The sequence below is a fragment of the Primulina huaijiensis genome, chromosome 11, assembly GCF_012295235.1.
Source record: "Primulina huaijiensis isolate GDHJ02 chromosome 11, ASM1229523v2, whole genome shotgun sequence".
Lineage (NCBI taxonomy): Eukaryota > Viridiplantae > Streptophyta > Magnoliopsida > Lamiales > Gesneriaceae > Primulina > Primulina huaijiensis.
The window spans coordinates 19693079-19705030 of record NC_133316.1 but is presented as its reverse complement, the minus strand read 5'-3'; the positions used below and the strand labels follow the sequence as shown (position 1 = coordinate 19705030).

General features: G+C 34.0%; 2 protein-coding genes across 3 annotated transcripts; both read right to left on the bottom strand.

Annotated features, from left to right (window-relative positions):
- Positions 1-248: 248 nt before the first annotated feature.
- On the bottom strand, positions 249-5533 carry LOC140988142 (ferric reduction oxidase 2-like). 2 transcript variants are annotated; one of them, XM_073457095.1, is made up of 8 exons: positions 5241-5533; positions 5050-5149; positions 4755-4952; positions 4344-4578; positions 2107-2434; positions 1774-2017; positions 800-1506; positions 249-654 (listed from the first exon to the last, which is right to left on the bottom strand). In XM_073457095.1, exons 1-8 carry the CDS (start codon positions 5410-5412, stop codon positions 515-517), a joined length of 2124 nt encoding a protein of 707 aa, XP_073313196.1. In that variant the 5' UTR covers positions 5413-5533; the 3' UTR covers positions 249-514. The 2 variants fall into 2 exon arrangements, with proteins under 2 accessions (XP_073313196.1, XP_073313197.1); XM_073457096.1 differs by having other exon boundaries at positions 4755-4946; positions 5241-5532.
- A 445-nt stretch (positions 5534-5978) lies between these two features.
- LOC140988156 (ferric reduction oxidase 2-like) lies at positions 5979-9985 on the bottom strand. Its single transcript, XM_073457112.1, has 8 exons — positions 9721-9985; positions 9194-9296; positions 8676-8867; positions 8315-8549; positions 7896-8223; positions 7287-7530; positions 6431-7137; positions 5979-6340 (listed from the first exon to the last, which is right to left on the bottom strand). The coding sequence occupies exons 1-8, from the start codon at positions 9908-9910 to the stop codon at positions 6201-6203; spliced, it is 2139 nt and encodes a 712-aa protein (XP_073313213.1). The 5' UTR covers positions 9911-9985; the 3' UTR covers positions 5979-6200.
- Between the last annotated feature and the right edge of the window lie 1967 nt (positions 9986-11952).

Sequence of the window (11952 nt, the reverse complement as noted above, 5' to 3'; positions counted from 1 at the left end):
GATAAAATTATAATGGCATATTGGAAATCCTAAACTTTAAGTATTATGGTGATAATTTTGTGTATTTAATAGATAATTATTAATTTTGTGTCACTGTGGAAAGATATTGGTATTATTTTGAGAGCGTTCAAGAAGGGAGGAGTTCCAATTTCTCGCATTGTTAATTATTGGTATGTGCCGAAATTGCTAATTCTTTGAGGTAATTACATATCATTCTTATTTATTTTTGCCGACCAATATTTACATGAAAAAAATCTATGCCATACAGCGCATGTTATTTCGGATATATACATATGTATATATCAAGTGCAGAAGAGAAGGCAACATTGGTGATCACACACACACACACACACAATAACCTATTAAGAAGGATATCCCACTGTATTTTATCAACATCTGCTAATTATATATTCTAGCCATTTCTCATGCACGTGCATCATACAAACCATTTTTATGAACACATATGACAATGTAGTCCATATATATTCTTCAATTTAGCTAGTAACTTTTATATTCACCAAGTGAAGCTGATGGATTCGAAGTGGAGATTATCTGCGATCCCAGATGAGCAAATCGCCGCAACATCGCGCTTCATTTTCTTGGGGCCGCTAACAAGTGTTCCAACACTTGATTCTTTGATGTCTAACAAAAACCCTACAAAAATAGAAACACCAAATTATCTCATGTGATAAATCGAAGCAAATTTTTTTGAGACAAGGGGGGTTTCCAACAGGCAAGATTTTGGATGAGAGGGGGGTTAGGAGGGAGGGAGGGACTGTAAAACTCGGAATTTTCTTACTCTCGAGATCTGGCCTTTGACCATAGTGCACATTGGTAGATTTGATGATTGATTGTAGGGGAAGGCTTTCCAATTCAATATCGTCTTGATCAAACGATGAAGTAGTCGTTTTACTAGCTATAGGTTCCTCCATATATTGAATTTGTTGAGCTTCCATTGCATTACGCTTCTTGTTCCACAGAAACGCGAAACTCGCTGTTACAACTACTGAAAAACATATGAACAACATGTTCATCAAGCCTTTCTTCGTATATGAATACAGCATATTGGTGTTATGGTCAATAGGGTAAATGGCGTATCGCGTGAAAACTCCTAGTAGCACTAGAAAGATGATGAAAGAGGATGAGATAATTGCAGCAAGACAAAGCCAACTATGGGGCCCTAAGGTAGGAGATATGGGTGCATCGGACGGATTCGGCTTGAAAAATATGGTTCTCGGTGGTTTTAATTTGTCTTTTGGATACCCTTTTTCTCTCGTCACATAGGCCTCGATTTGTAGTTCTAAGTTGCAAGAATTTGCTGATTTTGTGGAACTTGGAATTATAAGTTCTAAAAGGGAGAGATTTGAGGAATTCTTGAATACACTAATGAGTGTCACCTTTGGAATCTTGCACTTTTGTGTCGAACTAATGAATATAAGCTCTCTAATGATAGAAAAAAATGGTGTGATTCCACTTCCTCCACTGATCAACACTAGCATGTCATGCCTGCAACATACCATGTTCAGATTCTGTCACCAAGTACATAAATCAAGAAAACAATGCAAATACATGCATCTCGTGGATCTAGCTGAGCTAGATAGGGGAGGTAATTGACTAATTGCACCTTTTTTAATTTGCAAAAATTTAAATTTTTTACATGTAATTTTGTCAAAAATCTATACTTCATTCCAACATATATAATTTCAATCCCTTATCTATCAATTACATACCATGCTATACGTGCCTATTTACGTTCAACAAACTGTTGTGTACCTGAGAAAATCGGTCGTAGCAGGTCCATACGGTCCTTCAACTGATACTTGAATACGTTCAGCTACGGAAGGGGATGCCATCAAATCATAGACCTTTTTGGTCCAATTTCCCTCGCATTTCATAAGAACACTTAGCCTATCTGGTTCTAAGTTACTGTTTGAAGTCACGGTAAAAGGGTGCCATTGTAGTTTGGAAATGATGGGCATATTGACGAACATAGTACTTGTTGGAGTGTAGTTCAAAGCTGCAAGAAATGAGTTCATAAATAACTGATTGTGTGACTTGAGTAGCAAATATCATTACATATACATATATATATATCTTAATTCATACCTCGACTTTTGGAGAAGTTGAGCTCAATGGTATCACATGGTAGAACCCGAGCCGAAACTAATCGAACGTTTTCTTTCGACTGCAAGAACCTCAAGTATCGATCGATGATGAAGAGATAGAGACCAGGGAGCATAATTGTGGCAAAGCCAATGCCAATGTGTAGGATGAAGAAAATGATGAAGAATATGTAGAGATAGTGAGTGTATAAGAATAGCTCAAACATTTTCCTTCTTATGCTTGGATATGTTGTCATCCACATCACCAATCCACACAACAAACACATCTCCCCAGCTATGTTTGATACATAATGATCGCCCCATTTCAGCATCTACACTTTTTTTTTTTTGGTTAGAATGAAAACATAAATCTCGAACTATATATACACTATATATACAATTCTAAAGTACTCCTATTCCAAAAATCTGTTTGAATTGGCCAGGCCCAATCTATTATGGGTCGGGTTGGTTCGGACATGGATGTGATCCAATCTTAGACAAGAATCTGTTTGAATTGGCAGGCCCAATATGATAATTTGGTCCATACAAATGAGGCCAGTCTCACAATAAGCACAGAGAAGCCCAATGGGACATGTCATCGTGATGTAACCATTGCATAATGTTTTCTCAATTTGTTTCCATAATATTTTTTTTTATAAGAGGCTTTGGTAGTCCATTTCATCAATTGATTCGCTGTCACATAATATTTCTGCATGATAGAACAAAAGACTACATGCGATAACTGTCTGATCANAATTTTGTAAGACAGATATTCTATTTAGGTCGTCTATGAAAAAATAGTATTTTTTATTGTAAACGTAGTCAGAGTTAATTCGTCTCTTGAATAAAAATATGTGAGACTGTATTACAAGAGACTTACTCTTAAATATATAATTGCATGTATTTTGTGTGTTTTTTGCAATTCTGGCTGGAGCCACATGTTATATAAACCCAAGAGCACTTATACTCCTTTTAAAAGAAAAGATACCAAGGTCGAGATCTTTGAAAACTTCCTTGTCATATATATTCGACAAATGAAAGTTTTAATCATTTTCACTCAAAATCAATAATATTTTCGCGTTGGGTTTGTCGATTGCAAAATTTTAAAATCGATAGAACCTTAAAAAATTAATATTTTTGTAAAAAATATGCATTAAATTTGAATTTTTTTAGAAAGAGGACACAAATGACGGTACTCGATACAAACCAACTAAATGAGTGGAATTCTGCCATGCTTTTCTTTTTTCATCTTTCAACATCTTGTCATTAAAAATGAAAAGCACACCTATTATGAAAATAAAATTCTAAGTGTTTTTAAAAAAGAAAAAGAAAATTGTTTTTAATGTAACTTCAATTTGTATTTGATCATATTCCATTTCAAGAATCAAAAGTTAACATGTGATTAAATTATCAACCGTACGATACTTGACAAATGAAAGTTTTAATCAATTTTACTCAAAATCAATAATTGTTAACTAAGTAAATTGTAATAAAAGCTAAAAAGCATTAAAAAATAAGCAAGAGGTCATTATGAATAAGGTCCGAGAAAAAAAAGGAACTTTTCCATCTTTACAAATGATTTAACGATGATGGGATATTTAGTATAGGTAGAACTAACGAGATTTTTTATGAATAAAGTATTCAATTTTTATTTTAAATTTTATTTTTGACTTGCAAATTGATATTAATTTAGGACAACTAATTGTAATTGGTTTTTCATCAAATGCATAAAAAAAATCATTTTATGTATAAATATTATAATTATATAAGCTTTGCGTGCAAAATATGATTAGTCATTTTTGCATCAAACTTTCTTGTTAACTCAGGAAAATCTACAACACGAAAAATACTCAATATCATACTTAATTTTTGCCCTTATATTCTATTTGTAAATGTTATTTGATGAACAAAATAATACCTCACTTCCCAATACTACACAAGTTTTCGCTTAGGGGACCGTGAATTATTCTCTTTTTACTCATTGGAAATTTGACTTGTCTCTATCAAGAAAATAACCCTTCCCCACTAACCCCATAAGCCATATAATCAAACTATGTGAGAACAAAATCCAGTGATAGATAGCTAGTAGAATCAGATCCAGAAGAATGGGGGTGACACTAAATGTATTATGGCGCAACGCTTGTATTTTTAAGAAAATTGCGTATAAAATTATATGGAAGTCGTGGGGGGATAGGCTAGAATATTGAAAGAACAAGGAAATAAACAAGTGATTTAATTTACCTCTGATAATCTGTTAGTGATAATCCAATAGACAATGTAAAGGAATCCATGAAGAGTGGAGAGTGCCATGGCCATGTGTCCAAGCCAATTATGGTACTTAATACTGGATTCTGATGTTAGGCCAAGCATAGGTAAAATGGATGACCCTCTTGTCACAGGATAGAACAGAAATGTCAGGCACAAGTTCCCTGTAACCCCTGTAACTATAGCTACTCTATCCAACTTGGTTTGCCACCTGCATAAAATCGAATAACCAAGAATAGTGCACAAATTCCGTAACTGATGATATATACAAAGCTGGGAATCGGTTTTGGAGATTGTTTTTTTTTAGTTTTCTTGAAAATATGGACGTCCTAGAAGCGAAACGAAACGGGAATATCTCTTGTTCTTGGGATATATATAGTTTCTTACACTTTTTCGCCTCTTGACATCGAGCGTACAAGGACTTGCTTAAACCAGTGGCGCACGTAGTCTGAAAAGTACCAGACACAAAGAGCAATGAACAAAGTGAACAGCAGTAGTTCAGTAAGAGTGACAATCCCGAGCCCCTTTACGATCATTGGCCGTTTCAAGAACCTAAATTCTTGACCCCGCTTGCAGTTTCTGCACCTCAGTTCAAGAAAAAAGAAAGCTAGCCATTATAAAAATAAATAGTAAGACATGCATAAATATATGTAACTTATATTTATAATCATATTTTACATACCTCGCTGTATGACTAGTTACTCTCTTTCCCAAATGAAGATAAACACATCCCAGAACCGCAATAAACAAGATTGGGAATGTGAAATCCAGCATTATTGGACCTGTGAAGAAGAAATATTTCACTGTTTTCGCCTACAAAACGAGTTTCCGAATGCTAGAAAAGATGAATGGAAAATGTTCTAAGGTAACTACCTTGTATTCCAAAGTAAGTTGAGTTTGTATCAGCAAGAATATGGAGTAACCAGTTATTGTAATACGTATCGGTAGGCATGATAATCCACATCATAATATTTCCAAGAAACACCAAAAGGGCTAGCATTAAAATTGCTCCTCTGATAGCTGAGATTACTCTGTAGGAAGCCATTGATCTAGGCTTTCTTGATGTTCTCTTTTCTTTCTTTATCTATGTATATAGGTGCATATGTATATATATAAAATCTTTAAATTGGCTGTGAAGCTTCTTTTGGTGGAAAGATGGGGAAATAATGTTTGCCAATCGTGTAGCATATATACAATGTGTCAGTCTCACACACATGAAAGAGTTGGTGAGTGGTAAAATTGACAAGGTTATTGTATCTGTTAATGGACTTTTGACCATATTCCATCTGTTTTCAATTTTTTACCTATAGCTAAGTTGAACTAGCCTGAAAATTTTGCTCTTGTAGATTTTTGGGTAACAAAGGAAATTCAAATTAGTTTGGTTGTTGTATTGTTAAAATTTTCTTAAAAAATCATGCTTTGATACAATGATTGGGCATGTCACATGTAAAAGTGACCGAAGGTGCAATCGGAAAAACTTCAAACATGCAAGACTTTCACCCAAGGAGTTTTCTAGTGTTTACCAATCAATCAACATCAAGGTAGGTAAAGTGTTGAAATATGCTCAATATCTGAAAATTAAGTTAAAATTAGAGATTGATCCGTATGATATGGATAATAAAAAAAGGATTATTATTAATATTATGTTACAAGAAGGAAGGACACTTGACACAAGTCTTCCCATTTACACTTGAATTTGATATTGATCACTCAACCAAGAGAACAAAACAAGAAAAAGGACCCAATGATATTAAAGACATAAAAACAAGCAAACATTTACAAATGCCCCCCCTTTTTAAATCAAAACCACCATCAAGAGCAAGAAAAAACGTTTCACCAACTGAAGCTAATGGATTCAAAATGCAGATTATCTGCCAGACCAGATGAACAAATATTGGCAACTTCGTGTCGCATTTTCTTCGGTCCACAAACGAGAACTCCCACGCTTGATTCCTTGCGCTCAAACAAAAATCCTACAAAAAATGAGCAGAACTTATAAGTTGAAAATCCAAAATGTTTATAAGATTAGGCCATGTTTTTGGTCCGAGAAGTTCGTAACATACGTTTAATATCTGGTCTTTCACCATAATGCACATTGATACATTGAGAAATTGACTGCTGAGGCAAGCTCTCAAGTTCCCTATCTGCATTATTGTACAAAGCATTCGGTGTAGCCATCGGTGTCGCCCCTTCCATGTGCTGAATCTGTGTACTTTCCTTCGAATTTCTATTCTTATTCCAAAGAAATGCCACTGTTGATGATATAACTATGCCGATACATATGAATAGTATGTGCAGCACGGCTCTTGAGGAAGTAGAATATATCCTATTACTATTATGATCAATGGGGAATATGTAGTATCGAGTCAAAATACCGATGAAAATAAGATAGATTATGAAGGATGACGAGATTATGGCACCAAGCCAGAGCCAACTGTTTTGGCCTAAGATTGGAGTTATTTGTGCATCACGTGGATTAGGCTTGAACCATAAGGTTCTGATGCCCTTGTTTTCTTGCGCGGTTGGCTCGTTTTCTCGTGTAACATAGGCTTCGATTTGCAAACCCAAGTTGGAAAACTTTGATGGGGCGCCGGAAATCGGGAGGATCAGGTCGAGCATGGTCAAGTCGTTTGAGTTCTTAAATGCACTGATGAGGAGAATCTCAGGTGTCCTGCATTTCAAAGTCTCGCTTGTGTAAACGAGTTCCCGGATGATGGAAATAAATGGCGTTATGCCACTTCCTCCGCTCACCATAACCAGCAAGTCGTGGCTGCAGAAACAAGTTTTATCAACATCAGTGAGACGGACGGCAGGCATAACCAAGATTTTGATTCGAAAACAACAAACCAGAGAGTGATATTCCCCAAACTTATTGATCATTCCACAATGGCCCATTGGAACAATATATATCTTATATACCTTAGAAAATCAGTTGAAGCAGGTCCATAAGGTCCCTCAATCGAGACATCGAGACGATCAAGGGAAGAAGACGAAGAAAGCATCTGGTAGAGCTTATCGGACCATTTTCCTTCAACTTTGATGATGACATCAAGTTTATCCGACTCCAAATTGCTGCTAGAACTTATGGTAAATGGATGCCATTGCAACTTAGAAATGCTAGGCACATTCATAAACATGATACTGGTTGGGCTGTAACTTAAACCTGTCCAAAAAATATATCAAAACAAAGAAATTACATTATTCATCTGTATTATACATGTGATAATTCAATGTACATATCTTAACCTTATGGGGCTAATTAGCTAAAAGATACATTATCAAGGGTAAATAGCAATTATTTGATGCATTTTCTCGCTTGAATACTTGTTAGCTAATTACTCTCCCGTGAAACAAGTACAGGACAAGTCACCCTTCTGATAATAAGGAAATTGAATTAATTCCTCTTCCAAAACATGGAGATAAACTGTGTATTATTAGATTCCGAGCGAGCCCTCATACAAATTATCGGAACTTCAAGGCATGAGTTTATTTCAACTTTAGACGGATGATATAAATATACACACACACATTTGCTTTTGGAGAAGTTGAGTTCAACTGTTTGGCAAGGCAGAACCCTGGCAGATAAGAGACGAACGCCTCGTCTTGATTGCAAGAACCGTAGATAGCGATCGATCATGAAGAGGAAGAATCCGGGGAGCATAATGCAGCTATAGCTAATGCCAACATGGAGTACGAAGAAGAGCATGAATAAAATGTATAGGTGATGGGTGTAGAAGAAGAGCTCAAACATTTTTCGCCTTATACCGGGGAATGTGGTAGCCCACAAGCCCAATCCTGCTAGCAAAGATAACTCTCCTGCTACGTTGGATATGCCAGTTTTCTCCCATGTCAGCATCTAAATTTTGATTTGGAGCAATGCACAAGTCACTATGTATATTGGTTCTCGGTACTAATAAACTATATGTGAAAATTAATTAGTTAGTTACCTCCGATAATTCATGTGTGACAGCCCAATAGATAATATAGCAAACGCCGTGAGCAGTGAAAAGGGTCATCATAATATGCCCCAACCATATGTGATACTTCACACTGGCCTCCGACGTAAGACCGAAAAGGGGGAGCACCGATGACCCGCGCGTCACCGGATAAAATAGGAACGCTAGGGCTATGTTCCCGACCAGTCCGAGGAAGAACCCGGCCGATTCTAGCTTCGCTTCCCACCTGCAGTCACGCATGTACTTTCTTAATAAATTTTGCATATATGTCATGATGCATAGTGATTCACTTTTACAAGTGCATACGTAGAATGTGTGGCGCGAGGTGCGAGTCGTATATATAATTACTTACACTTTTTCTCCACTTTTTGCTGCCGACATAGGCGTAATTTTTGCGTAACTTATACTCAAATAATTGGCGAAATTCCAGACAAGAAGAGCTATAAACATTAGAAAAAATGCAAGCTCAATTCGAGAGACAATTCCCAATCCTTTTATTATCAGTGGCCTCTTCCACACTGCCATTTTATGCTCTCCTTTTGATCTGCATGTTTATCACACCAAAATAAATAAATAATTTTCAAAAAAATTAATTATAACATGTAAAGTTTTATTTATAAGCTTAATTAAAAAAATTTAGTTGTTGTTAAGAAAATTATTAATACGAAATAGTTTTGTACGTATACATTAATTAATAATCACATGCATAAAATCATATTTGGAATTAATATCAAAGTTTGAATGCCAAATTAATTATATATATCATAATATGATAATATATAGCAGATACTCTTCATATGCCCCGGAATTTATGTAAATTTTTCGAGTAATAATTTCTTTTTTATATATAATACAATTATGATTAATTACCCTTTTGTGTGAATATTACTCGATTTCTTTCCCAAGTGAAGATACACACAGCCCAATGCAGCAATGAATAACATGGGGAACGTGTAGATCAAATAAGTCGCGCCTGCAAATAAATAAACTGACAATTAATTTAAAGATATTCAAACATATATAATCTCTATAAATTCATTTCTTCTTCGGTGACACCAATATCAAGGAAATGAAGGCTTTGATCTTCTTTACATATACAAGCATTGCGACGACATCTGTATTCTTTTTTAGGTTTAATTAATTTAAACTTTAAAAAAACACTTTGTTTAGCATTGAATATTAAATTGTATTAAAAACTATTTCGAAATTCAAAACTATTTTATTATTTCAAACTTATAATCATGAAATTTATAAACTTTTGCAAATTCAAACTATAATTCCAGCATCAGTCTGCCTCCATGCAATTTTAAGCTATTGGTATTTATAAGTTCGACTCATCTGTGTTTCTGCACGTGAAAATTAAGCGAAAAAATTTATAATTTATTTTTTTACCAAACCTTGATATGTTCCAAAGTAAGTGGAGGCGGTCTTCTTTCGTAGCTTCGGCAACCAAGTTAATCTATAAGGATTGGTGGGCATCATGATCCACAAAAGAAGATACCCTGCAAACGTCACCACCAGCAAAGCCATTATCGCCGCCCTGATGGAATTGCTGCCGACGCGAGATGGTGGCGCCCCGGAGTCCATTTCAAGTGATATTCCTCTCTTTGAATTGAACTTGATTGTATTTTTGTGTGGAATGATATTGTATTCTGTGAGGGAATGTTTTAAGGGAATGTGATGTTATTTATAGAGAGAATTTGATGTGAATGTGACGTATATTACATTTTTTGTGACACTACTTGCTAGTGGACTTAGAAATCCGGCAAGAAGCACGGCTTCATCCACACGTACGTACTCCCAATCATAAAAAATTTATAATGATATTTGGAGTAAGAGTAAATCTAGTGCAGATATTTGCTATAATAGCTACCAATTATTGGTATAAGTGTGAAAATATTATATTTTAATTTATAGATAAATTTATTTAAAGTTTTTTTGTTTGTTTTTTTTTTTTTTTTTAGTTCGAGAAGAACATGTGACAATTGGATTTCGAACATGTGATTTCGTCTCGACCTGAGATTTTGGTAGCACGCGGGCTTCCGGCAAAGTTATAAATCTTATATGATCTTATAAATCTTTAGATAAATGATCGTTTTTGTCAAAATTTTCGAATAGCTGCTAAAAGTTGTACTTGTTTTCGTTTGAGAAAGGATGCAAGTTGACATTTTTCCTTCAAGTCAAAAGCTTATACACTTCCATCCGAGATTACTCTGCATGCTTCATGCAACAAATGTGTACGTCATTTGGCAACTTGATCAATAGTTGCTTTACTTCTTTCTAGCTAGTTCGCAACTCATCTTGAAGGTTAGTATTTCAAAAATGAAAAAGGTTTTATATATATATATATATACTAGAAAAGTGCACGTGCGTTGCACGTGAGCAACTAAATTGCTGGAAATATAAGTACGAAATTTTGATAATATTTAAATGAATTAAAATATGGCTAATAGCATTTATTAATTGAAACAAACCATACCACAAAATAAAAAATCATAACCATAGACGGTATATGAATCGGAGAAGTTATCTTATCCACATGACACACTTTTCAATATACTTCTCGGTTGATTTTGATAACTCAACAACTCTTTGTCGTAATTTGTTATAATATACATATAACTATTTTGGTATACTCAGCAAGTATATGATCGTCTTTAACATCTATTATGTTATTTAAAATCTTTATGTGAGATCTGACATGCTCGTAGTTTACTTCCCTATCAGGACGTATTTTCGGTTTTCTACATTGTTTTTATCCAATAATCTTATTTTCCAAATATTTATTTTATTATTGAATGATTTTTCAGTTTTCGACAATCATCAACTATAACTCATAAGAATAAATGTTGTTTTTAGTCGTGATTGGTTTTTACTTGTGACTAAAAGTATGTATAACATATATATTCTTCAACAACATAACCAATAAATGGTGCTGTAATTTCTTCAAAATCGTGATATTTGTAATATCATTTTTATATATTTAGTATCAATATTATCAACATATAGCTATAAGTTTAATAAATTTTTAACAATTATTTCTCAATCAGTGTGATAAAAAAACTTGAAAATCTTTTCAAATGACTATATCTTATAACTGTGTCATCGTTTAATTTTACGCAATTCAGAAAAGTCATTTCGTTCGTCATTTTTTAGAAGAATTGGAACAATTATTGCGTGCATCATATCATGAGGATGATATCATTTCAATCTCATAAACAAAACAAATTTTATTCTATCGACTTTACATTTTGTTTTATAATATTTTATATATTGTGGAACGACATACAAAATTATTTATTGTAATTTAAAAATCTTGAGAAAGACACGGATAATGTAATTAAGATATGTATATGAGATATCATTCAAATATATATATCAAGGTATTTGTCTTATTCAATATCTCATCTAATAATACAACTGTTTAAATTTCATGAGCATCTTATAATAGACAAAATTAATTTGATGAAATATTGTATAATTCAATTTGAATTTCACTATTCGGCTAACTAAATTTAATTGGTGAGTAGTTCTCTATGTTACCATCATATATCTCATGAATTAGTTTGTTAGCCACTTTAACTAAAAAATAGACAAAAACAACCTCTTAGCCACCTCGAAATCTATCG